The 27,942-nt window shown below is 45.7% G+C and overlaps 1 protein-coding gene across 1 annotated transcript in view; it reads left to right on the top strand.

The window, feature by feature from the left end:
* Positions 1–27,942, top strand: part of Tbxas1 (thromboxane A synthase 1) — a 167,794-nt gene that overhangs the window by 58,847 nt on the left and 81,005 nt on the right. Inside the window, exon 4 of the mRNA XM_057776626.1 lies at positions 8,986–9,082. Within this exon, the coding sequence (XP_057632609.1) occupies positions 8,986–9,082 (97 nt within the window). The remainder of the gene's footprint in view (positions 1–8,985; positions 9,083–27,942) is intronic.

The raw sequence follows: 27,942 nt of genomic DNA, 5'->3' as shown, positions 1-27,942 counted from the left end.
TCCCCGTGCTAATAAGCACTTTGGAGGGGAAATCAGCACAAAGCAAAGGGATATAAAGACTGAAAATCTAGGAAACCACAAATAACTTTCTCATAAGAAGAGTGAGGGGCCGTAATTCTCAAACTGTGTGCTGAGACGCCCCAGCATGCCACAATTAATCCATAGGGTCACCCTTAAATATTGTAAATGTTTATTGAAAAATACAGCGACATCTATTGGTCGCTACAAGAATTGCTCTCAATCTTCTACGCCTGTCCATTGAGTGCAAGAGAACCTCTCTGTGTGTGTGTGTGTGTGTGTGTGTACGTGTTTAAATGTCTACTAAGTTTTTAGAACATGAGTACTTATTGGGTACATGACTACCTATTTGCTAATCAAGAACAAGAGTGTTAAGTAATTCTTTAGATCTATGAAATGCTATAAAATATAAAATAAGGAATACAAAAACTTTGGTAGGGAAACAGAAGGGCCTGCGGTTAAAGGTTAAATTGGGACTTGTTTCAAATAATAGAAACCCATCAGAACTTAGTGAGTGAGGTCACATAGTTACCTTCTGTCCCCAAAAGGTAGTAGGTTTGGCCATAATGGAGCTTAGCTTTGGAGACACAAACCCCCACTGAGAGCCGCTGCAATGGTTTAAGTAAAAATGGCAAGGCCCAAACACAGTCGGCATGAGAGGTTAAAATGGGATTCCAGCACCCCCCATAACAATATGGAAACTACAGCTTCTCTATAGCATTGTGGGGGCCTCCATACCAGAAGAAGCAGCTATTCCAGGGGCCGTTAGCCCAGGGGTTGACTGTCAAGGAGCAGCTGCTAGCTCAGGAGGAGTCAGTAGCCCAGGAGGAGCCAGTAACCTGGGAGGAGCCAGTAACCCAGGAGGAGCCAGTAACCTGGGAGGAGCCAGTAACCCAGGAGGAGCCAGTAACCCAGGAACCACTAGTCCGCAAGGAGCTGCTTATGCTAAGTGTTCGGGAACTGCAAATCATCACGCTAACTTCCTCTGAACTTCTTGGAATTTGTGAGTCTGGCCACTCGTCATAGTCCTTGCCAGAGCACACGGCCCCCTTCCCTGTGTTGCTTCCTGACACTTCCATATGCAGCCAAAGGTGAGATGTGTGGGCAGGGGGGCAGCTGCCTGTGGTATCTTCCACGGCACTGAGGCACAGAAGCCCTATGTCCAGCGGTGTCCAGCAGGTCCTATGTGTTCCCATGGTGTCCTTCATGCATGTGTTCAGATTCCTGCTGCTGACGTGGGGGTGTCAGGCTTCCATCGGGAACCCCCCAATCCCCTCCCACAGGCACCTCTAAGTTCATTTTTCATAGATGGGGCTATCACTGTCCACGAGTCACACTGACACACAGTTCAGGGCTGACAAACTCCCCATCGACCTTCACCGTGACCCCTTTTCTCAAAGAAGCAGGCTCAAGGTGGGCACGATCTGTCCAAGGTGGCCCAGCTGTTACTTGCAAGCAAGGCCTGGAACTGAGTCCCCAAGATTCCAGTTGCCCATAGACACAGCACTGTCAACCTCACCTGGGACCCCTGACAGCCTCGGTAGGCCAACTCAGTGACAACCCCTTCTACGTCTTCTGTAAGTCACACACTCACTGCGAAATCCTGACACATTACAGAACAAAGTGAAAAGAAGTGCCCACAGCTCCCTGCTTCAGATACACGCCCAGTGCACTTTCCTCCAGACTTGTAAGACTTTGTCAACTGGATGCCGGGCAGAGTATGTGCTTAATAAATACTTCTTCGATGCACCAATTAATACTGGGCTTGACTATTATTCATTAACAGAACCATGCTGCTATTTTTACAAGGTGAACCTACACCTAGCTGTGGAGCCTGGCTCTTTCTGTGTGATTGTGAGTGGCAACCCCCCCCCCACTCCCACCCATGAACAAACAGTCCTATAGTTTCGTCGCCCCTGCCGAGGGCAGGGCCTTCTGGAATAGGGCCAGGTGGCCCCCAGGCTGATGCCAATAGTATTGCCTGTCATGGTTCCCAGAAAGAAGGCAGCTGTGCTATTTTAGTCAGACTGGTCAGTTTTTTTTTTTTTTTAAAGAAAGAAAGAAAAGAAAACCACTAATTAAGCAAGTCAAACAAGTGTTATTTTTAACTGCACAGAACTGCACTGATTCACCTACATTTTCTCTTCGACCAGATGCTTTGGGGTTGAATAAGCAAATTATTCTGTGCATAAATAAATATAAATGAATAATTGGTTATGGATTTCTGGCCCCTATAGTAGTCAGTGTGCAACTTGGATTAGCAGGGAGCAAGACCTCACCTCCTTAATTGGGCTGGAAAGGGGTTTCTGGCCCATTAAGGAAAGAATCTCTCTCAGTCTGTTGAGGAGGGAAAAGATACAGACAGTGTGGCTGGAGCTTGCCTGGGCCCTTAGCACACCTGCTTGCACTGGATTTTACAGACCAGGCCAGTCAGCATAGGAGGAAGGGCAAGGTTGGGCATCTTGGAGAAAGACAGCTCTAGACAGCGGTTGGAAAGTCCTTGTCTTGGTCAAGATTTGATTTCCTGTTCTGGAAGGGAGTAGAATGGCTTCTTTTTACTTACATGCAATGGCAGAGGTACTGTAGGAAGCTCAGCATGCCAGGGAGCAAATACTGGTGCTAACCATGGTGACCACAAAGGTTTTGAGAAGGACCTGCGACCTAGGCACACATCACTGACCAGTTTCGTGGTTTGGGCTCTTTCTTTGCACCCCATCGGCTTAATTTTCAAGAACCAGAATTTCATTTCCTTCTAAATTCATAGAATTAAAGCTGCAGTGAATTATGGTTACCCTAATTTCACCCCCATGTTTCAGCTGCAGCATAGAGAGTCTGAGGAGTCTGTGTCTAAACTGTCCCCTGCAACAGGATGGTGGGATGATGAGCGCAGATCCCACCTGCTGAGCTCCAAGGCATACTGTGCCATGCCATCTCAGGAAGCTGGAAACAGGAAGCGGGAAAATACATACCAAAACACTTCAGACTGAATGACTTACAAAGAAGAAAGGTTTCTCCAACTCACAGTTCTGGAGACTGGGAGGTCCAAAGTTGATGAGCTGCATTTGATTGGAGCCTCATTTTGATGGGAATTCCATGCAGAGTCCAAAACATCACACAACGAGAAGAGTATGTCCTGGAAATGGTACCAAAGCAGCCTTTTAACAGATCTGCTCTCGAGGTGACCCAGTAATTCATCCATTCTGAGGCCGAGCCTCCGTGGCCTAATTAGTCCCTGAAGGGACCTGAACACACCTCCGAAGGCTACCTTCCTCCCGGGGAAGATTAAATTACAGCAAAGTTTTCGGTAGAAACATTTAAACCCAAAGTACATACTAAAATAACAAGACAGAGATCATATTTTTTTTAAAGGACGTTTCCTGGAGGCAGAACAACACTGTACTGTTTCAGATTTTTTGATTATATATGATAGAAACCAAGTCAAACTAACACAATGTAAGCCTGTGGGATCTAGTGAAGGAATACAAGGGCCAGAGGCTGAAATTTGAAATTGTGCTTCGTAGAAAGTCTCCCCCCCCCCCACGCCCCATGTGTGTGTGTGTGTGTGCGCGCGCACATGTATGTTTTAAATCTCTGCGGGCATCTCTCATTTCCTTCTGCAAATAGGTTCTCTCCATGCAGAAGGAAAATGATCCCCATATCCCCAGATTCATATATTGAGCTGGAGTTTTGGCGCTCCAGGAGGAAGATGGCACTTTTGTGCCCCAAAGTCTGGAAAAATCCTAGTGCATGCTGGATGATGTGTGTAAGCCTTGGACCAGTTACCAAGGATGGGATGCTATGCTCAGCCAGGCCCGGATGATGAAATCCATCCCATGAGCTGAGGGGCGTGGTTCTGTAACCTTGCCTTCAGAGCTACGTGGACTGGGAGGATAGCTTCCCAAGGAGAAGAGGTTCCCAGGGTTCACATGGTGGAGCCATCCCAGGCTCTGGGAAGGAAGGCCGCACCTGCATAAGTCAAATGCATTTTTCCTATTTAAGATCTTGCCAGGAGCTCCTCAAACTACAGATGAGCATTTTTATCAGCATAAATTCACAAGATTACACAATTTACATGTAAAACGGGGCCAGTTTTCTCACGAGGTTCATAAAGCAGCTCTGAGGCAATTCTAAAGGAATTGTTGCAAAATTGGTTTTAGCATTAGTAATATTACTAGAAAAATACAAAAAGACTCCCGTGGCGACTCCTTCCACCAGAATATACAAGTATTATTTTGCTTTTTTACAAAAATCCAGAGGGTACACAAAATTATTTTGATCATAAGAAACTCAACACAAATATCTTGCCAAAATATACGTGCCTCCCATAGTTTAAGGATTTGAGGAAATGAAAATGGGCGTGCCCTCTGCTCAGACAGAGACCAAGGTTTTTAAGGTGGGGCCCATCCTTCCTTGAACACTCCATTTTTGGCTTTGGCCAGCTGCTGAGGTTCTGAGCCACTGTCCTAGGAGGGTGGCTCATCTTTTAGCATCAGAACCTGAGAACTAGTTGCTATGTAGGTTTCTGGGGCCCACCCAAGTCTGTTAGGACAGGCTTGTCCGGGAATGGCTCTGTGTCTTTAAAGTTTATTAATTTCCTGCATGAAACGTTATCTTAGTTTGAAATAATTATAGATGCACAGAAATTTGCAAGCAAATAAACAACAGCAACAACAAAACGCATAGGAAGGTTCAGCGTCTTCTTTGTCTCTAAGTTTACCCTGTGGTGATCTACACCACATGCAGGTAAAATTGCAGCATGTTATCAAAACCAGCAGGCAGAACCTGATTCACGCACAGAGATCATTCAGATTTTCTCCAACTATATATGCACTTACGAGTGTGTATGTGTAGAATATATATGTATGTATCTCTCTCTCTCTACCAATATCATGGTTTCAAAGCTGCTACAGTCAAGTTGCTAGTATACTCTCCTGCTTCGTTCTTCTAGAAAAAAAATCAGTTTTTAAAATCTTTTGTCTTCTCATACGAATTTTAGAGTAAGTTTGTCCATGCTTATGTTAATTCTTGATAGGATTTTGGTTGGGAATGCATGTCTGTGGTGAGTTTAAGTAGGATTGTATCTTTATAGTGTTTTTCACCCCTGAACAGGGTTTGTCTCTACATTTACTTATGGGTTCTTAGATTTCTTTCCTCAACAGTGTGTGTGTGTGTGTGTCTGTGTCTGTGTCTGTGTCTCTCTGTGTGTGTCTGTGTGTTGCTGTCTTGCTTTGCAATGAAGGGAAATGAATCTAGGACCCCATGAGTTAGGCAAATGTTCTATCACTGGGCTCCATCCCTAGTTGGTTCAGTGTGGGTTTTCCCTAAACTTTTAAAACTTTTACTTACTGTGGTAGTTTGGGAGAGAATGAATTTAGAATTATGAATTCCAATCTTGTGGTCACAGGGTTTCGTGGTCATCTTTGTGGCTCGGACTGGTACTATATTTTTCTTGTACTAATATTTTTATCAGCACGAAAAGGAATGGGTTCCATGACAGCATTTCACTTACACTTCCTTTATCCTCTGCCACCCCCTTTCCTGTCCTCTGCCCCCTTCTTGCTGCTTTTCTTTTTCTGTCTATTTTGTGTGCTTATGTGTGAGAGTGTGTGCAAGTCCTTGGAAGACCTCAGCCTCTCTGGAGCACATATGTGGTTGGGAGCTGCCATGTGGGTGTTGGGAACAAAACCCAGGTCCTCTGCAAGAGCAACAAGTGCACCTAAGAGTTGAGCCATCACACACTCTATTTTTGATTTATTAAAATATTTCTAGGCCGGGCGGTGGTGGCGCACGCCTTTAATCCCAGCACTCGGGAGGCAGAGGCAGGCGGATCTCTGGGAGTTCGAGACCAGCCTGGTCTACAGAGCTAGTTCCAGGACAGGCTCCAAAACCACAGAGAAACCCTGTCTCAAAAAACCAAAAAAAAAAAAAAAAAAAGATATTTCTATCATTTGTGTTGTGTCCTTCGTAGTTGCAAAATATGCATACATAACTTATCTTGGTCTATGGGTTGAGTGTGGCTGCCTTACCTCACTCAGTGACTATAGAAGCCTTCCACATGGCTTTGCCTCCTTACTTCAGAATGTAACCATTTCTAGCTTTTCCTCCAAGTGTGCTGATCACAGTTGGTGAGATTTTAGCTCGGCTCCAGCCATCCAATATCCTTAAAGAAGTGTCTGAACAGAGGGATAGATAGCCAATTGTGTTTCACCTGTGGTCTTTGTTTTATGAATTCTATTATCATTCTACTTCTTACTGGAGAATTTCCTTTAGGGTAGATATACTAGTCATAAATTCTTTTAGTTGTTCTTAAAGCGCAATGTTTAACCTGTTTCCTGAAAGATACATTCACCAGGGAGATACTGGGAAATTTTTGCCTGTACCAGCTAAAATATGCCAATTCCTTCTGTCCTCCAGGATTTTGACTTGTGTATGTAAACATTTGTGCATATGTACGTGTACATGTTTGTACATGCGCACATGTGTACTTATGTGCATGGGAGTCAGAGATCAATGTTGGATGTCTTCGTCTATCTCTCTTAACTTTGTATTTTGAGACAGGATCTTTCCCTAAAGTTGGAGCTCACTGTTTGGCAGGACTGGCTGGCCAGCAAGGGCCAAGAGGTCTCCCATCTCCAGTGTTAGGATAAGAAGTGTGTGCTGCCATGTCCAGTTTTTTCCCCTCCTGGCTGCTGGAAATTTGAACTCAAGTGCGGCAGCAAGCAGGTCAACTGAGTCATCTCTCCAGTCCTCTAGCTTCCATATTCTCTCTCTTCCCCCCCCCCCCACTACCTTTCCCTTCCTGTTTGTGTGCTGTCCCTATGTCCTCTCTGTCACTCTCCATCTGGCTCCTATACGGCAGGGTCTCTCGCAGAGCCCGGAGCTAGGCCCTCCCGGCCACCTTCCAGCCTCCACACACTGCGATTATAGAAACCCTCTGCCACCCTGGTTCTGGGACTCTCAGCTCAGCTCCTCTTGTGTGTGCAAGCGCTCCCGCCTACCGAGCAGTCTCCTCAGTCTCGGGCCCCGTGATTTCTGATGAGAAACCTTCTGTTCTTTGAATTAATTCCTGACAAGGGCCATGTTAAGACTTTTCTTCTTTCTTTCTCCATTTTTCTCCCAGAAGCGTCATTGTGACGTATCCTGCTGTGTGTTTCTTTGTGTTTGAGGTTCATTTGGCTGCCTGAATTTTTTAACTTAGTCTTTTTTCAGACTGGGGGATTTTTCACCTAGCACTTCTTCAGATGAAGGTGACTTACAGCACACTTAAGTCTGAGAGCTCTGTTCTGGGCGGAGGCAAGGGGTCGGCACCCTTCTCAGTGTGGACAGAGTCTTATAAGTGTTCTTTCTTCTGGGTCGGGCATCTATAGCCTGGTTCTCTCTCTGGTCCTCAGAGGACTCCATGACACCTGCCACAGACTTTATAAAAGTGTTGGTAATGGCTGCACGGGGTTATTTTTGGTGTTCTTGGTTAAAAACAGTAAGGAACTAGTTGGTGGCCTTTCTTTCCTTGTACCACATCTGTTGAATTCCTGTGGTCCAAAGACTTCCCTAACAATTTTGGAAAATATGATCAGTTGGATGAATATTTTATGAGTGCCTAATAGATGCCAGATAAATCCTTTTTCTTACAAAAAAAAAAAAAAGAAAGTATGTATGCATGTGTTCTGTTGTGTACCTCACTCAAGTATTGAGCCCATGTGTGTGTGCGCGCATGTGTGTGCATGATGTGGAGGTTAATGTTGGGGGGCACCTTTAGTCACTCTCCACTTCATCTTTGGAGACAAGGTTTTTTACTGAACCTGGGGCTCACAGGTTGGCTGGCCAGTGATTCCAGGAACCCACCATCTCTGCGCCTCTCTCCCAGCCCTGGGGAAGCATATGGCCACAGACAGCTCTGTTTCCGTGACTGCTGGGAATCTGAGCTCAGCTCCTCAAGTCGGGTGACAGGTGCTTTGCCAACGGGGCCATCACAACAGCCCTTTTATTCTTGTTTTTTTCGCATATTTGGTGAAGGGAAAACTAACTTTGAAATGAACATGATTTTGGCTTACGAAAAGCTGAGTTAGAATCCTAGGGCAAACTCAGCTCCTTTTTTTGTTAATGTGGTTTCCCTTTTAAAAATCTGACCCACGATGCTCTGAACAGGCGGCTCCAGCCAGCCAGTTACACCCAGGAATGCGTCAGCTCATCTGGAAGTGTGCCTGGCAGCGGCCCTATCATTATTTAGCTTTGCCGTGCAGTTAGTCCGTAGTCACAGTGCTATGAGCACTGTGGGTGGTGGGGGTGGGGGTGAGGGCGGGGGGCGGGAGGATGAGGGCAGGGGTGTTGGTGGTTTGGGTCCTCGGTACCTTCATAAAGATAAACCACGTATGTAAGCACTTCCTCTGGCCAGAGTTCACCAGCAGCAGGTGGCTGACTGAGGCTGCCCTCCACCTCTTGGATGCCGTCAGTATCTGCTGAATTCCCTTGTACAGAGCTCAGCCTTTCAGAAGCAGGGTTAATCATTCTTGTGTTCTCCCTGGCATCTGCCTATTCATTCAGCGTGGAATTAGTATAAATGTTTTCATTCTAAAATGCCAACCTCTCGTGTCTGGGAAACTCTGTCATTTCCCCTCCATCTTACTGTTGGATCTCAGGAGCCCTTGTTAGTGCATTGACATTTATCGACCTGCCTTTTCTCTCAGCCCATAAGCTGCCTGAGTCAGGGACGGTGTCTTATCTAAATCTCCAGTCCCGGAACAAGGTGGCAGTTTGCAGGTGTTGATGGGAAGTGCTTTGGCGACACTTTATCTTGAATCTACTGTTGCTCGCCATTGGAGCTTGTACTCTCCCAAGTCTACATATTTGCTTCCCACTAATCACTCACCCTTCATTCTAAACCACTATGAGCTCTTTTATTTTGGGGGAGGGGAGGAGAAACAGGTAAAAGCACCATATTTTAAAAGCAATTTGTTTGATCCTTCCTAGATACTATCTTGGTCGTCGGATGTATATTGTCATCTCTGAACCGGACATGATCAAGCAGGTGTTGGTTGAGAACTTCAGCAACTTTTCCAACAGAATGGTACGTAGTTCCTCTTGGTGTGTGGATGAATTGGGGTGGGGTCATCCTAAAATGTAAGAACTCACAGGTGTGGAGGGGTGGCTTGCAGTAGTTAAGTTAGGTTGATAGTTTGACACACTTAGGAAGTGGGAACTCAGCAGAGGAACTACCTCCATCAAATTGGTCTGTGGGGCATTTTTTTTTTTTTATGGCTAATTGATGCTGGATACTCCAGCCTACTGTGGGCGATACCATCCCTAGAAGGGTAGCGGAACATAAGCCAGTAAGAAATGTTCATCCATGGTCTCTGCTTCAGTTTCTGCCCTGGAAGCTACAAGCGAAAACAAACGCTTTACTCTCCAAATTGCTTTCGGTCATGGTGTTTATCACAGCAACAGGGAGTTCGTCATTTTGTTGCTGCTGCTGTGATAAAATGTCAAGTTCAAAAGTGACTTATAGATGAAAGAGTGGGTTTGAGCTTACCGCTCCAGAGGGATTGGAGCTCACAGCACAAGTGGCAGGCAGTGGCCAGAGAAGGGTGCAAACACGGAAGGAAGCAGAGAAGGGTGCAAACACGGAAGGAAGCAGAGAAGGATGCAAACACGGAAGGAAGCAGAGAAGGATGCAAACACGGAAGGAAGCAGAGAAGGGTGCAAACACGGAAGGAAGCAGAGAAGGATGCAAACACGGAAGGAAGCAGAGAAGGGTGCAAACACGGAAGGAAGCAGAGAAGGGTGCAAACACGGAAGGAAGCAGAGAAGGATGCAAACACGGAAGGAAGCAGAGAAGGATGCAAACACGGAAGGAAGCAGAGAAGGATGCAAACACGGAAGGAAGCAGAGAAGGATGCAAACACGAGGCAGAAGGAAGCAGGAAGTGAGGTGAGGCTATAAACACTCAAAGGTTCCACAGCCTTTCCCACTGCACCAGTGACTGGGCACCAAGTGTGCAAATCTCTGCGCCTCTGAGGAACGTTCTTATCCAAACCGCCACAAACAAGAAGCAAATTACACAGGCTTCTCAGGGCTGAGGTTTGCTCCCCTCCAAACTTAGCTCACCCCGTGAGCATGAGCTTTTGAGAGACGCCCACAACTGCTGCGAAGATGGCATTTACACCTAAGAAACACTCCAAGAAAGCTAGAGAAAAGAGAAAGCGGAGCCAGTAGAAATGCAAAAGCCAGGAGAGTTGGCTAGAGCTGTGTTCAAAGCTAGAGGGTCCACAGGGCGCACGCCACGTGACTGAGAAATACTGAGAAATACCTACCGAGCAAGGTTAATAAAAGCTGGTGGGAGAGCGAACTCTGAAGGTCTGCGCTTATATCTTCCTCCGGAACTAGGAAAGCTAGAGAGAGCAGAGAAACATGAGCAGTAGGGAAATTAGCCCCCAAGGATTAACAGCAGGGGCCCACAGAGGACCCAGAGCCAGCTCAAGTCCCCAGCCCACTTCTTGCGTTTTACCTTTAGTGAAAAAGATTCCAAATAAAAGGAATGACAGTGTTCAGTGCTGCCCATATTTTCCCAAGGTGAGGAGACAGAAATTATAATGAAGAAGAGTAGTGACCTTCATGTTAAGACTTAGGAAGAGTCAAGAGAATCAATAAGCAGATACTTGTGAGAATTTGGACAACCATGGTATCTACCATTTTCTACAGGATCAAATTAAAAAGTGTGTGTGTGTGTGCTTGTGTAAGCATGTATGTATCCACATGTTCAAGTGCATATGTGTGAGAGCATGCAGGTACGGTGTAGGGGTAGAGGTCAGGAGACAACCCCGGGTGTCTGTTCCTGCCTTCCACCTTCTTTTAGAGAGTCTCCTGTCATTGGCTGCTATGTATCCCAAAATAGCTAGCTTTTAGGTGAACTTTTAGGACTCCTCCTGCCTTCCCCTCCCATCCTGCTGGAGAAACACTGGGATTGAAGACACGTGCTGCCGAATATGACTTTACAGGGGCCCTCACATGTGGCAAGCATTCTAGCTGCTGAGCCATCTCTCCAACCCCAAACGTCCCTTACCATTCTTCCAGAGATGGTAGGTAACCCTTCATCCTTTGGTTGACCATTTAGCAGCCCTGTGCAGACCTGCCATAGGCCAGACACCCCAAGGGTACCAAGTGTAAGGTAGAGAAGACAGCACTGCGTCCTCAGGTCTTATGGAGCGAGCAGTCCCGTGGAAACATCTGCAGCACACATGGGGAGGTCCCCACTGTGGGAAGAGCAGGGTGATCCACGGTTCAGGCGGCAATACTTAACTGCATGACGCTTGCGACAGAGCGATCAAACGACAGGCATCCTCCTGCATCCTGTGCTTATTCAACAACAGAGTGGGGTTTTGGTCATTATGGAATACATGAGGGGTGGACAGACGGCTCAACAGTTAAAAGCACTTGCTACTCTCGCAGAGGACCTGGAATTGATTTTCGGCACTCATATGACAGTTCACGATTTCCTGTCGTTCCAGTTCGAGGGGCTCTAATGCCGCTTTCTGGCCTTTACCGGCACTGTGCCCATGTGGTACACAGACGTACATTCAGGCAAACACTCTACCCATAAAAATATATATATAAGATTGGTGCAGAGAGCCTGTCCATTTCACAGACAAGGAAACTGAGTCCCATAGAGGTTACATGGTCAGCCCACTCACAGACTAACGGGGATGGACCGAGGTACAAGGGCCTCCTCCCACTTCAAGCCCAGCACCCTCTTTCCTTTGCTACCACAGCAGGTGTCTTGGGGGGGACATCTAGATGGTCATTAGCCATTCACCCTAAATCCCAACTGTGCTAACCTTCTGGTTCTAGAACACTGTGCCCAGTTCCTTACCCCACATGCCACTAGAAGGAGGTGACTACTTGGCACCCTGTCTCCGTGTGGAGTGGCCAAAGGAATTAGCAGCTAAGTTGCTTCCTGCTGCATTGAATGCCACTGTTCTTTCACCCTAAGACCCCTGGCAGTCTGTGCCCTGTGGGAACCTGACAGTTCAACCAGGCTTGTGAGGAATGTGTGTCAAAGAGCACAGACCACCAAGTCACATCCAGGCAGGCATCGAGGGAGCCCTGGGTTCCTGCCATGCTTCCTGAGCCCAACAGAGCCCTTAGAGGGTCCATGGGCATCACGGTTCTGAATCTCTGACTTCCCACCCACCACACCCAAGACGGCTGTGCAGCAGGAGAGCGTGAGAGTTGGCCCTGAGGAAAGCTGCGCTCTGGTGGCTCTGCAAGGTGCAGACCCACTGCGCATGTTCTAACAGAGGCCACTGAATAAAGTTGCCTCTTTAATTCCCTCCTTCAAAACTAGGTCCTGGCCCTAACTCTGGCTCTTAATTCCTTTCCTCTTCCACTTAACAAGGGATGAAGCATTCAGCTCTTGAGGTCTTCTCACAAGATGGAAGAGCCTCTGTAACTCAGAGACAATCCACGTTCCAACCTGAGCTCTCACTGCTCTCCAGCACAAGGTCCGTCCCTCCATCACCCTGGCCTCTGTAGCCACTCTCCCAGCCTGCCACCAGATCTTTACAAATGCCAGCTCCTAAAACAAGGCAGACTATAACAACAGGCTTGTGCTTTTTTAGCAATGTGCCCTTGAGTAAAACTATCTTCTGAAAGCCTGTGTCCCTCTTTTGGAAACTGGGCATACGTAAACTACCTTAGGTGAGGCTGTGGTTGAGTTGGTCGGGGTCGCTCACGCAAGCCGTGGCCCCTGCTCCATACCCATGGCTGCTTTTACCTTTCAGCTCTTCTGTACCTATGCAAAGCCTCGCTGTCCTTCAAGGCTCTCTTCCGGTTCCACCTCCTCCGGGAAGCCTTTCTGCCTCCACCCACATCTCCCCTTCTGTGCACCCTTATGCTTTCCCCCATGTGCGTCATTTGCCTTTGCCACTGACCCCACTGGGCTTTTGTCCTAACTTAGTGCTGTTTTTCAAGCCTGGGAACCGTATTTCCTACACCCTCGTTATGCTTTATGGTCGAAACACATAATGTTTGTCAGGGCGTGGGGGAGGGTGAAATGTCTCCCCGGGTGCTCTTGTGTTTGGTCACTTGCTCCCCAGCTGGTGCTCCTGTTTTGGAAGCCTGTAGAATTTTCAGAAGGATAGGGCTTGGATGATGGAAGTGGGTCTGGAGAGTAGGTCTTAGCAATTCTACAGTCTGTTCTCAGTCGTCTATCTCAGCTTCCGGTCTACTAAGATGTTAACAAGCAGCTCCATGCTCCGGCTCCCAGTGAGCGACTGTCCCTGCCGTGATTTCCCCACTATGTTGTATTGTAAGCTTACACCATGAGGAAGAATAAACCTGTCCTCTGTTAAGTTACCTCATGTCAGGTATTTGGCCATGATAATGAGAAAGGTAAAGAGTACAATGTCTTTCATGAATCCAAATGGAATATCCAATGGCCATAAGCTTGACCTTCTCCGCAATATGGGGTACGTCTGAACTTGGAGATTCCATATCTACTTCCCAGCAAGGTCATTCTCAAACACATAAAGAGATCCATTATAAATTAGATCTCTAGGAAACCCTGGAGATAATTTTCCATCTAGAATGACTCTACTTATCTTCGGCTTTGTTTATGGTATTTAAGCCAATTCCATATTCATGATAAAACAACCCTGGTGACTCGATTAAACAAAAAACAGTCATTAGAGTGGGATTTTCTCACAGGTTTTTGAAAGTCAAATTAAACTGGGTTCTGTGGCTCCCTCTTTCCATATGCTTATTTATCTGCTCAAAGAACTCAAGGAGATTAGCGAGGCGTGATTTCCCCTCACCGATGCCACGCCAGCCTTCCCTTTAATAAGCCGTGTTTACTTAAGTGTTCAGCTTTATTATACATTCACTCAGTAAACATTAAACGCTTACTCCATGCGAGCATCTACCAAGAGGTCCCCTGTGATACAGAAACACTTCGGCATATTAGTTTGATGCATTAAATGAAAAGGAACTTAAATAACACATAGCTTCATTTTCCACCGTTGAGAGCCCGTCGCTGCTCGCGCATCCCATTTTGAGTCACGCAGATTCAAGGACAAGTTGGTAGAGAACGGCCGTGTGAAGGTCTGGAATCTGACGTGAGATGTAACTGTCTCATGTGAATGTCTCATGGAGCGGAGGTGACACAGCAGGGGACTCTCTAACACAAATCGGTTCTGAGTAAATATTGAATCAAAAGCTCGTTGAAAGAAGTGTTCCTTTGCAGCTGGGTATGAAGGCACACACTTGTAATCTCTGTACCAGGAGACTGAAGTGGGATAGTCACAAGTTCGAGGCCAGCCTGAGCCATATAAAGAGACTCTATCTCAAAAGAAAGGGGTGGGGGACACAATATTGTTTTTAAACTCCAAAATGCTGCACTGAATAGGTCACAAACGCTCAGCTCTCACCTCACATTTCCCCTCAGATTTTATGAGGAATGTCTTGGCTCCATCTTGTCCCTATCCCACCTTCCACCTCTGTGACACTCCTGGCACTCCCCTGGATGACTCACTAAACCTTGAACCAGAGATGACCATGAAACTCAAATCAATCTTCTTAGTGTTTGTAGACACTCTGTCATTCCAGTAGTTTGGGACTTAGGAATTTTTACTCACATATTTTCCATTCCTTCTTCTTAGTTATCATGCACTCAATAAGCTTGAGATATTTTAATATCTCTGGAAACTGGAGCTGAGTCTACATGAGTTGGCAGAAATGTCCACAACTAGTGGATGATTTACCCTTGGGAGGGGTGAGGAGGGGTGAAGAGGGGTGGGCTGGTCTGTAGCCTATGTTTGGCTGGTCCTGTTGGAAGCAGTGATGAAGGAGATGTGTCAGATCGTAGAACATGCTTCCTAGGTACTGTGTTCTCTCCTAAAATGGTAGCACGGAGAGGTGAGGACTGTAGGCACGCTGGTTCCTGTCTTGGCTGCTTGATATGGCGTAGAGGAGGAAACTAAAGCCACTGAGTGTATGTATGGAGGGGTAAGTACCAGCCCTTAGGCCCTTATGAATAGTTCAGAGACCACCTCTCTAGGGACAGGTTGAATCACAACAGTCTCATCTAAAGCCATGTGATTGATTCGGTGAGTGGTTTTATCCTGAACCATAAACCCTGAGAGCCCTGGCTGCCCCAGATTTAGCCTCTCAAAGGACCGCCTCATCCACTCATCATGTGGCTGTTGGAATCCCAAGGATGAATCACCGTGAGACCACAATTCGGCCACAGAGATGACTAAAGTCAGGAGGCAAATTAGTCCCTTGGAAGCGTTCTACTTCCACATCAAAGGAGTGCACTGTTCAGAGAAACCCAGAGGGCAGTGGCCCCTTAAAACACACACAGTCCAGAAGAGCGCCAATCAGAGCCCCCAGCAGGTCAGACCCGCCTGTGCTGGGGCCTTGGCCATGCCCGGTCCAGTCTCGACTGATCATAAATTGCCCTCTTTTAACCTGTCCCTACCCCTACAACTGGCACCCTTCTACCCACAGCTTTTGAAAATTCATCCAGCTGCTCCTGGTCCCTGTCTGTCCCTTAAAAAGGAAGCAGCTAGGAAAGAAATAGGCTCTCAGTTCTCGCCGTGAGAACGGTGTTGCATGTGCCCTATGGAAGCTCTTGTCACTTTGGCCAAGCCTGGAAGGTTTGCTTGTTTGCTTGTTTTAAATAATTTATTTATTTTTATTTTATGTGCATTGGTATTTTTCTGCATGCGTGTCTGTGTGAGGGTGTCAGATCCTGGAGTTACAGACAGTCATCAGCAGCCATGTGGGCACTGGGAATTGAACCCAGGTCCTGTGGAAGAGCAGTAAGTGTTCTTAACCACTGAGCCAATTATTTTCCTTTCTTTCTTTCTTTTTCCTCCCACCACTCATCTCTCCTTATACATTTCTTAAGAAAGGTCAACCCAGACAGAGGTGGTGGTGCATCACCATTTTGATCTCAGCACTTGGGAGGCAGAGACAAGGTGAATCTCTGAGTTCGAGGCCAGCCTGGTCTACAGAGCAAATAAGAATGAAAAGAATTAAGGAAGGAAGGAAGGAAGGAAGGAAGGAAGGAAGGAAGGAAGGAAGGAAGGAAGGAAGGAAGGAACAACCCACATGACAGGCCCACAGCTCTGAGCTGACAGTTCCTCCATACAGCTCGAACCTCCAGCAAAACCAGTGAGCACCCCAAAATGTGGAGGGACAACCTTGTCTGCGTGTCTCCCTCTCTTTTGAGGCAGACCTCTGTTTTATGTAAGCACTTGGCAATGTGCAGAGGAGTTTGCAGCCTGAGCTGGAAGCTGCTCATGCAGACTGGGCTGCCCACTGGGCGTTCTGCCCAACGAGTGGCCTGCTTATTACCTGTGAACTTCCCATCTCGTTGCTTTCTCGAGAGCACAGCTGGTCCTGGAGACAGCTGTGATGTGGGATTGCAGTTATCTGTAAAATACACCTCAAAGCAGGTTTTCAACACGATGCGTTGGTTTGAACTTTGACATCTTCTTCCTAGGGCCTGAGTGCCGGTGAGGCCTTGGGATGCAGGACTGGACCAGGCTAAGTGGTATTGATCTGGATGCTCGAGCTTTTCTCTAACTCATAACACTTTTTTCTGAATTTTAAAATGTTGTTGGAGGAGATTTTATATTTTCCGTCATAGCAAGTTCTTTCTTGTTGCATGAATTTACTTGTGTGTGTGTGCATCTGGGGTGGGGTGAGGGGTTCCCATAGTGCACATGTGTCAGAGGAGAATTTGCAGGAGTTAGTTCTTTCCTTCGTTTGTGGGCTTCAGGGATTGGCTCACACCAGGCTTGCCAGCAGTGCCTTTACCTGGTAAGCCATCTCCCCAGTCTTGCCTTTTTTGGTGCTACTTCTTGGCTCATCAGAGGATCAACTTTTTAAAAACTAAATGATTAAAATCTTATCTGTGCAATTATGCTTTTTCCCCCACTGACCTTCTTGACTGTGGAAGTAGAAATCAGTGTATCAAGCAGGAGATGAATGCCTAGAATTTGGGGGACAAATTGTAAAGGAGCCCCAGGAGCAATTGCAGTCTCACCGTAGCTATATCCTGAGTATTCCATGCAAACTGCTTGAACTGCTTACCTTCCTCATGGCTGGGACAAAATGCCCAATAAAAGCTACTTAAACAAGCAGAGATTTGCTGCTGCTCAGAGTTCCAGGGCGCGGCCCACCGTAGCAGGGAGGTCATGGTAGCGAGAGCTTGAGGCAGCAAGTTAATTCGTATCTGATGTGCTCAGCTCACTTTCTCCTTTTTATGCAATTTAAGACCCCAGTCCATAGTAGGGTGCCTCCCATATTTAGGGTGGGCCTTCCTACTTGAGTTAACCCAGTCTAGAAACTCCCTCACAGCCATGCTCAGAGGTTTGCCTCCTAGGTGACTCTAGACCCCGTCAAGATGACTGCCAATATTAACTGTCCCTCAAGTCATTGTATAGGCAAGGACTTACCCCATTCCTTCCCACCGTGATTTCCATCTTTGTACCATCCTCTTTCTCCCCACATCCCCTCTTCTTAGTCATCTGCCAGTGAGGTAAAGGCCTGGGTTTAAATTTATTACCGGTTTTCAGCTCTGTGACCTGTCAGGGTTTTGACCTCTCTGAGCCTCAAATTTTTTTTATATGAGTAGCATTAGACTGACTGATTAGTAAAGTCTGCAACAGAGACAGGTCCCCTGAAATCCTGCCTGCATCTCATGTAGCCATTCTAAGCTCTAAATACAGGAGCAAGCTCTCTCTCTCTCTCTCTCTCTCTCTCTCTCTCTCTCTCTCTCTCTCTCTCTCTCTCTTCTCCCCTTAAGAAAATGTTGTCTGGCAGGGCGGTGGTGGCGCACGCCTTTAATCCCAGCACTCGGGAGGCAGAGGCAGGCGGATCTCTGTGAGTTTGAGGCCAGCCTGGTCTACAAGAGCTAGTTCCAGGACAGGCTCCAAAACCACAGAGAAACCTTGTCTCGAAAAACCAAAAAAAAAAAAAAAAAAGAAAAGAAAAAGAAAATGTTGTCCAATCTGAGCATAACAGGGGCTGTGTCCGGACATCCATCTCTGGCGCTATTCTACAGAAAGGCTCTGCAGAGAACTGTAGAAAACGTCCCATAGGAGGTAGGATTCGACAAGTCCAAGGCTTCCTTCCCATCTCAAGAAGGGCCCTTGCTGTCAGGTGCGAGGCTAATGGAAGATCCAAGTGTATGGCTTTCTACCCCAATATATAAGCCTTACTTGGCTCAAATCTTTACACAGATCACAGTGATCGTATTTTTATAAAATCACCTCAAGCAGAGAAATTGGAATAATTAAAGTAAGAGAATTCTCAAGCTTAATTGACTGGACTGTAGCAAGTGAACACGTCAGAGGTTTCAGATAATGGAGAGGAACAGACAAGCCCATGGAAAGTTTCTTCATGTGTGTGAGGTTGTGTGGGATTCAGAAAAGTTGGTGGCAGTGGTAGTCATGGTAAACTATATATTGTTGGTATTTTGTAAGCAAATAAACATGCCTAACACTAAACCAGCTGGCAATGCTCAACCTGAGTGACACGGCATCCCTTGGAGTCCCCGAGCTCCATCCCTCTGCTGCCCTGCAACCCTCTTCTGCTTCCTGACTCTTCTAGGCTGAGAAGACACCAGGGCCTATGTGCTCCAAATAGAGTCCACACCTCGAATGAGGATATGTGGTCCCAGCACTGCCCACTGTGAGAGCCTGCTGGGAATTCATGTTAATAAGTCAGCTACGGGAGAGGCAGGAAGCTAGTGTGACCCAAGGTCAAGGAGACCAGCAAAACCCAGTGAGAGATGAACTATTACAACCCAAGGGACAACAATGTGGTCTCTGAAAGGTGGCAACCTAAGCCATAGGCAGAGGATGGAAAATCTGAGTCAGAACACAGTAACACAGTGGGAGAGTGCTTGTCTTAGGTCTAATATGTATCATAAAGAAAACATTTTCAAAACCCACTAAATTAGCCAAGGGAATTCTGGGAGGAAAGGATGTTCTTAACTTAGCTCTTAAATTGTGGTCCATGTCTGAAAGCCATCACCAAGACGACGAGGTCTAATTCTATCACACGTCACAGTGGACACTTCCTGAGACTGCGCAGGGCCCTTATCAGTGAGCCAGGCTTCCTCTCTCCTGCCAGGGATGGCCCAGCCCAACAAGCTTATTCTTGATTAAGGCCTTTTCAGTGAGAATTGCTGTAGGTTATTCTAGCTCCGAGAAGCTGTTTAAATCCAACCTGAGGCCTTCCACTTCCATATTTTGATTCTCATTTTGGTATTTGCCACCACTCAAGTCTACACAAATTAAAGATATGTGGCACCATATTGTCCTCTGTTGTTTTGGTTTGGGGTTTTTTGTTTGTTTGTTTGATTTGGTGTGGTTTTTTGGGTGTCTCTGTGTAGTCTTGACTGTCCTAGAACTCCATTTGTTGACCAGGCTGGCTTCGAACTCAGAGACTGCCTGCCTCTGTTTCCCAAGTGCTGGGATTAAAGGTGTGCGCCACCACTGCCTGGCTATGGATCTTGTTTATAAAACCCAATGTGTTTTCGGGTGTGTGTGCACTCACATGACTGTCTGCCAGCTCAAGTGCAGAGCAGAGCCCATGCTTATCGGGGTCTCCTTCTTCTGTTTTCTCCAGAGCTCTCATCCTTACCACTCAGGGGTGACCACTCCTCTGGTTTCTGTTCCCACAGACATGTATTACCCATTCTTGAATCTTACGTAAATGATAACATGCGTCATTTTGTCTGTAAGATGTATCTGTAACCGGGTACTAAAATTCATGCAATCTGTCTTGTTTATTGCTGTACAGTTCTCTTATTTACACAAGATCATTTGCTCCTCTGTTGATGGACACTTAGGTAGTTGCTAGATTTTCACTATTCCAAGGCAAATTGTTAAGAGCGTCCGAAGGGAATGCACTCGGGAACAGATTCCTGGGATCATAACTACTGAGACACAAGAGCAGGTGTGTGCCTGGCCTTCCTGTTTACCACGGATCAGTTTTCAAGGTGGCTGAGCCTGCTAATCTCCTCGGCAGCCTGAGATAGAGCTCTCCATTGCTCTCCATCTTCCCTGCCCTTCACCCTCCACTGTTTCCTTTGTCTTCTGGCTGGGTAGTGACATGTCATTGCCGTTTTAATTTGCATTTATGAGATGAATAATGACGGTGAGCACTGTTTCATATGCTCACCTGCTGTTTGAATGTCCTCTTGTGCATGTAAGGTCTTTGCCCATTTAAAAAAAGGTGTTTGTCTTTTTTTCTGATCAATTGATTGCTATCCTTATATGATCTGATATATACAGATATATACACTGAGGATTTCTTCCCCTTGTCTGTAGAATTCTATTTTTTTTTCTGATTTTTCAAAACAGGGTTTCTCTGTAGCCTTGGAGCCTGTCCTGGAACTAGCTCTTGTAGACTAGGATGGCCTCGAACTCACAGAGATCCACCTGCCTCTGCCTCCTGAGTGCTTGGGTTAAAGGTGTGCGCCACCACCACCCAGTTGTCTGTAGCATTTTTGGTGTGTGTGTGTGTGTGTGCCCAGTGTATGTATGGAGGCCAGAGAGCAGCCTTAGTGTTGTTCCTCAGGAACCACCTTGTTTTTTGAGACAGGGTCTCTATCTAGCTGTTAGGGTAGGCTGCCTAGCCAGGAAGCTCCAGTGATGTCCTGTCTCCACTCTCCATGGCTGAGACTGCAGGTGCACATTGCTGTGTTCCACATCCTAACACCAGGTCTCACAGGTGTCCAGCAAGTACTTAAGCTGTCTTCGCTGCCCCTTCATTCATTCATTCATTCATTCATTCATTCATTTATTTATTTTATTTTGGTTTTTCGAGACAAGATTTCTCTGTACAGGTTTGGAGCCTGTCCTGGAACTCACTCTGTAGATCAGGCTGGCTTCAAACTCACAGAAATCTGCCTGCTTCTGCCTCCTGAGTGCTGGGATTAAAGGCATGTGCCACCTCCACCCGGCTAAAAACTAGGCAGCCCAGGCTGGCCTTGAACTCGTGATCCTCCAGCCTCCTTCTCCTTCAGCAAATCCTGCTGGGATGCGTCACCACAACCGGCCTTGATCATTTTCTTAATGACATCATTTGATGATGAAGTTTAGATTATCAGAATCTCTAACACTTTTGTCATTCTGGTCAAGAAATCTTTACTGCCACCAAACATCAGAAACCATTCTATAAGTTTCACTTGCTTTGTCTTTCATCATAGGGCTACGGCCATCTCCAGATGATTTCCTGCTATGAAGTAAGGTATAGATCATTTTAATATCTAAATGCTGCAGTATAGTTTGTGAGGAAGACCATTAAATCCCTACTTTACTAAATAATATCTTTGTCACAATTCAAGACATCGTGTGTGTGTATTTCTTTCTGGGTCCTGTTTTGTGCCATTGATTGATTTGTTTACCCTAAAACTATAGTCTCTTAAATATTCTATCATTACAATAAATTTGAAAGATGAAAATATAAGTTTTCCTGACCTTCAGATTCTTTGATCCTTTGCATACAGTTTTGAATCAGCTTGTCTACTTTTGAAGAATTGACATATCAACAATATAGTTTCCAAATCTGTAAATGTGGCCTCTTTCTATTGTTTAGGTCCTCTTTGTCTTAGTAATGGTTTGTATTTTCAATTTAGAGGCTTTTCACATCATTAGTTAAATTTGCTTCTTAACAATTAGATAATTTTAAGGCTGGTCTTGGTGGCATTCGCCTTTCATGGCCCTTGGGAGGCAGAGGCAGACAGATTTCTAAGAGTTTGAGGACAGCCTGGTGCATTTTAAAAAAGGACAGTTTTATCTTACACTCAACAGTCACGTTCAGTCTTAACTCAAAGAGTGTGTTGGAAGACATTCCTGGAGCTTTCTATGCTGTTCCTCCATGCCATCTATAATAAGTACAGTTTTATTTCTTCTGTGAAAATTTCTATATTCATAGTATTTTTGTCTTGTCTTGGTGGTTTTTCTTTGTTGTTGTTGGTGGTGGTGGTTTTTGAGACAGGGTTTCTCTGTGTAGCCCTGGCTGTCCTGGAACTTGCTCTTCAGACTCCAGACTACCTTCAAATTCACAGGGGTCTGCCTGCCCCTGCCTCCCAGGTGCTGGAATTAAAGGTGTGCGCCACCACACCCAGCTTGTTTCATGTCATTTTATTCATAGTCCACTAGATTTGGTATCATGAATGGCTTTAAAATCTACTAATTATTTCCTGGCATCTGTTGAGATTGTGCACATTCTTTTCCTTTACTGTGCTAATGTAACAAGTTCTGTTGAGAATGTATACATTCTTTTCCTTTACTGTGTTAATGTAACAAGTTCTAGGTGGTTGTTTTTCAAGGCCCACACTCCTTGAGTAAGTCCCGTTTGGTCTTGATAAATTATCCTTCAGCTTGTCACTGGATCATACTAGCTAGGGTTTTGCTTAAACGACTTTTGGATCTGTGTTCATGAGAAAGTTTTTCTTTCTTGTAAGTTTCTGACAGAATTTGGGATCTGCTTTTGTTGGCTCAGGCAATGGTCTGGCTTAATGTACAGTTGTGCTCCTCAGAGCATTAATCTCAGCTTTGATTACTGCAAATCAGTAGTTTATTATGGCAATAACAAATAACACAGGCAATTGGATTAGGCTCAGTGTAGAAACCTATGGTTTTCCGCTTGACTCTGGATTGGTAGAGTTTATCTGTCTTTGTTCTGCCAGCCATGAAAACACCCCCAAAGAATTATTTACCCACACATTATTTCTCTTCCTTCTCCGTAAGAATGTCCTTGGAAGTAAGTCATAAATGTTCTGTTTCCTCCTTCTACAAATCAGTCCCGCCAGGAAAAAAGAAGCAGTGAGGTTACCCTGGTGCCACTAGCTATCCATGAACTTGAACTGACTCTTAAAAGCCCTTCTTTACAAATTCCTTCAAAAAAAATTTTTGGTTTCTATATATAAAAGCCTTCCAGAAGTGGGGATGAGATTGATTCTCTACACAGGGGCATCGCAGCAAGGTCTAGGCAATGGAGCTTCCTTTGGGAGGTGTTTTCTCGGCTGTGTTCACTGTGGAAAAGAGAAGCGAGTAGACAGATGAGCAAAGGGCTGGAGGGGGACCAAGAGCTCCAGGTAACGAGATGAGCTGCCAAGAAGGCTCAGACCCATAGGAGAAGGTGACAATGGTGCTGACTTAACGACATGCAGTGATCTCGGATACTGCATGCCAGGGATGTTCTAGGTGTCTTGCTGTATTAATACAACCCTCTCAGCTGCTCAGTGTCTGCTTTCGTTGTCTTTTTCTTTTAACTAAGGGTAAAAGGCATAATAAGGGCTGGTGGATGGCTTGTTGAGTGAAAGGGCCCACTCTGCAAGCCTGAGAGCCTTTTCCATCCCTGGATCCCGCGTGAATGTAGAAAGGAATCTAACTCTAAAACTGTCCCTAACTTCACGTGCACTCATACATGGCATGCTCACACAATAATAATGTAGTTTAAAATGTAATGATTCTGCATCATAATGAGGCATCCTTACGCTGTGTGATGTTCAAGGCAGCTTAATCACATCTGCTTCTCTCTCATTTGTCATCTTCACGGTAGAATAATACAATATCCTTTCTTTCAGCTTTTGAAACACACAGTCTATGGTTGTCACCCAAGGTTAGCATACTGCAGTCCACCAGAGCCTCCTGTTCCTGCCTGGCCATAGCTCAGAACCCCTCGACCAGTCTTCCTGATCCCTCGCCCCTCCTGCAGTAACCCTCAGCTCGCTCTCCAGTCACAGGAGACCAGCTTCCACAGTTGGGAAGTTCCTGCCTGCAGTGTGCAGAATGGATGGGCGTGCAAGGCTGGAGGCAGGGCAGTCAGCTGGGGCAGAGATAATGGTGACCGCAGCCAGGGTGGTGGCCATGGCGATGGAGGGAGCTGGCTTGGACTGATCAAAGAGATTTCAGAGTCATGATTGATAGGCTTTGAGTAGAAAGAGAAGATGACCCAGAGGCTTGGGGTTTGAATTAAAACAGGCTTCTCAAGCTTTCTTGATTAATAGTAAGAAACTGGTCACAACCGACAGTAAAAAATACATTTTTGATGCTGGCACATACATACACACATAGACACACAAAGACACACACACACACCTACGACAAATGAGCTGGACAACAAAATCCCAACCGTTTATGAAATACTTAAGACTTTCTACTCTATTTCTTGTTTCTCTTTATCCCCTTTCCTTTGTTTTCTTCCTCTCCTTCATTTTCTGTATTTTCTTTGTTTTTGTGTGTTCTGGTTTTTGTTTCTGTCCCAGCCTTGTTCTCACACCCCCTGGCTTCAGTCTCTCAGTTTCTGGGATTATAGGTATGAGACACTACATTTGATTCTTTCCTATATGCTGGTTGTAATTCAATACCCAGATACTCAGTGGGTTCTGGCCTGTAATCTACGCACACCTGGCCTGAAAGACCTCGGAAGCACCTTCACGGATACTCAGCACACATGGCCAGACCAACAGACAAGAGTCTAGAATGTCCTGTGTCTCTGGAGCTTCTTTCTGAAGACCTGGTCTCCCTCTGCCCAGCCAGTTACCCTTTACTCCTTCAAGGGCCCTCAAGACCTTCCAGGACCTTCCTTAGCGAAGCTGGTGGGAGCAATGCATAGGCAGACTGAGGAGCAAGGGCACGGTCCAGCAGGTCCAGCAGCTTCAAGTTTGCATGATGGAAATCCTTCTGTGTTCCAAGTCAACACATAACAGGGGTTTCACATCAGTGATCCTCAATGCATGAGTCACAGTGACTACGTTACAGAACTGACTTGTGTCGCCAACAGCAGAAGGAAGAATAAAGAAAAGGTGATATTTATCCACAACAGAATTTTTTTTCAGCCATAAAAAAAGAACAAGGTTATATTATTTGCAGGATGCAATCAGAGATCAGCACACTAAGCAAATTAAGCCTGTCTCAAAAGACAGATTTTTTTTTCCTCTCATTTTTGGTTCCTAGATTATAAACAGATACATAAAGCCATGCACATGTGTATAGCATGAGATTAGATGCAAAACTGCTCTGGGAACAAAGGATCAGGCAGGGTGGGGGTGGGTAGCAGGGTATGGAGGTAAAGATGCTCTGTATTCAATATACGCTTATATAAAAATGCCCTATGTAACACAGTACCATGTATCCATGTACTATGAATAGACAGATACACATGAGAAATTTAAATATAAAAGAGAGCTGTGTGGGTGATGGTGGGGTACGGTTGCCTGACGGTGCAGAAGCACTTAGCAATGCACTCAACATTTAAAAACGGGTTAATTTTGCATATGTATATTCATTTTTCAAAAAATATTTAAAAAAAAAACATCATGCTTGTAATTCTAGTGCTCAGCAGGCCAAAACAAGAAGATGGAGAGTTGGGGGCCAGTCCAGACTACACAGCGACACCCAATCTCCAAACAAAATAAAACAAAATGTCAACTGTCTGGCATGATGGTCTGAAGATGAATCCTCAGGTTGGGAGAGTTCTAGAAGGCCATCTAGGTCCCACTCTCCACTCAGGGGTCAAATTTCCAGAACTGTGTTCCTAAGAAGCTGCACATTGTTCACCCTGGTAGTGGGGGCTCACTGCTGAAGGCAAGTTGGCTTGCCTTTGATTCAGAATTTTGATTTGAGAGCTTGTTCCCCTGGAGACAAGTGTGATTTTCCTGTGAGCTCCTTCCAACTCCACACCTCAGGGTCACAAACACAGTCTAAACTCCCTTTCTTGTGTAACATGAATAATCGCTGGGCACATACGAAGTCCCATGACCTGCATTTTCAAGTTTTTTTCTTTTCCATATAGACAACCTAGAATACGACAACTGGTTCCCACCTGTGTTTTTGTTTGTTTTATTTTGTTTTATGTAAAATGCCCCACCACATGCAGCTCATATTTTTGGGCATTTGGTGTTGTTTTGGGGGATACTAGGACCTTTAGGAAGTGTGGTCTAGCTGGAGAAAGTGGTTCCCTGAAGTATAGGCCTTGGGATTTATATCCCAGGTCTATTTTCTGTTGCCTCTCTACTTCCTGAACCACTAAAATGTGGCCAAGCATCTGCCACACTCCCAGGGCCACAAAGCCACCTTCTGCCTTGCTGTCCCTTATTCTGCCAACATAAGTAAACTTTTCCTTCTATAAGTCACTTCTTGATGGGCATATGGGCACAGTCACTTCTTGATGGGCATATGGGCACAGTCACTTCTTTTGGGGCATATGGGCACAGTCACTTCTTGTTGGGCATATGGACACAGTCATTTCTTGTTGAGCATATGGGCATAGTCACTTCTTGTTGGGCATATGGGCACAGTTTCTTCTTGTTGGGCTTATGGGCAAGTCACTTCTTATTGGGCATATGGGCACAGTCACTTCTTGTTGGGCATTTGGACACAGTTACTTCTTGTTGGGCATATGGGCACAGTCACTTCTTGTTGGGCATTTGGACACAGTTACTTCTTGTTGGGCATATGGACACAGTCGCTTCTTGTTGGGCATATGGGCACAGTCGCTTCTTGTTGGGCATATGGGCACAGTCGCTTCTCTTTGGGCATATGGACACAGTCGCTTCTTGTTGGGCATATGGGCACAGTCACTTCTTATTGGGCATATGGGCACAGTCACTTCTTGTTGGGCATATGGGCACAGTCACTTCTTGTTGGGCATATGGGCACAGTCGCTTCTTGTTGGGCATATGGGCACAGTTGCTTCTTGTTGGGCATATGGACACAGTCGCTTCTCTTTGGGCATATGGACACAGTCGCTTCTTGTTGGGCATATGGGCACAGTCACTTCTTATTGGGCATATGGGCACAGTCACTTCTTGTTGGGCATATGGGCACAGTCACTTCTTGTTGGGCATATGGGCATAGTCGCTTCTTGATAGGTATATGGTCACAGTTACTTCTTATTGGGCATATGGTCACAGTTGCTTTCTGTTGGGTATATGGTCACAACCACAAGATGAAAAGCTAACTAGTACTGAGAAGTGAGCTGTGGCTCTGACTGCACAACCATGTGGTTCAGAGGCCTTTAGAACAGGTCTGTGGAAAGAATTTGGAAGAGTTTGGAGTGATGGACTAGGAAAGCCCTAGAACATAGTAATATAATGGGTCGTTCTGTTAAAAGTTAGGAAGATCAGAATGCCAACAGAAACATAGACAGTGCTGACAGGTTTACGGAGTTTCTAGGGAGAACAAGATGTTGTGTTCTAGCAAAGAATATGACCACATTACATCTATGTCCTAAAAACAAATGAAGCAGAATTCAAAAGTAATACATTAAGCTGTTTGGTGGAGGAATTTTCAACATAGCATATCATCCAGGCTGTGGCTTGGTTATTGATCACTACTTATAGACAAGTTTATAGTGTGAGAAAGCAGATGGATGGGAAAAGATGTAGTTTGGTAAGGATAGAAACACAAATTCAGTCAAAGTTATAGACAGGGTAGGTAAGGGAGGGTTTGGATGAAATGGCTTGAATTATAAAAGAGATTGGCAGAATCGAGGAGAAACCACGTGGTTTTCACTGGAACAGCAGAAAAGGGACATGAAAGCAAGATCCTATCCACTGACTGCTTCAGAGTGTAGCAATGCAAACTTATTTGAAAGTCTTTCATTTGAAAAGAAAGTGCTCGAGCCAAGAGAACCTATGGGACATTCTGTTTTGGCACGGCCATCTAGGGAAGCTTTTCCCAGGTCTAGTCATGAAGGCACACAGAGCCTGGTGCACCTGTTGCCCAAGTGGGCTAGGCTCCATCTCCATCCACTAGAAGAACTGGATGCCTTGTCGACACTGTATTGGTCTTTTAGGCATGTGGAAGCCAAGCGTGACAGGGTCATAAAAGCTTGCACCAATGTTCTAGAAAATAGCAAAAGTCAGAGAACATGCAGCAGAGTTAGATTCCTCACAAGAAG

This window comes from Chionomys nivalis, chromosome 1, assembly GCF_950005125.1.
Source record: "Chionomys nivalis chromosome 1, mChiNiv1.1, whole genome shotgun sequence".
In the NCBI taxonomy this organism is placed as follows: Eukaryota; Metazoa; Chordata; class Mammalia; order Rodentia; family Cricetidae; genus Chionomys; species Chionomys nivalis.
The sequence above is the reverse complement of the archived record's forward strand: the minus strand, read 5'-3'. Positions and strand labels throughout refer to the sequence as shown.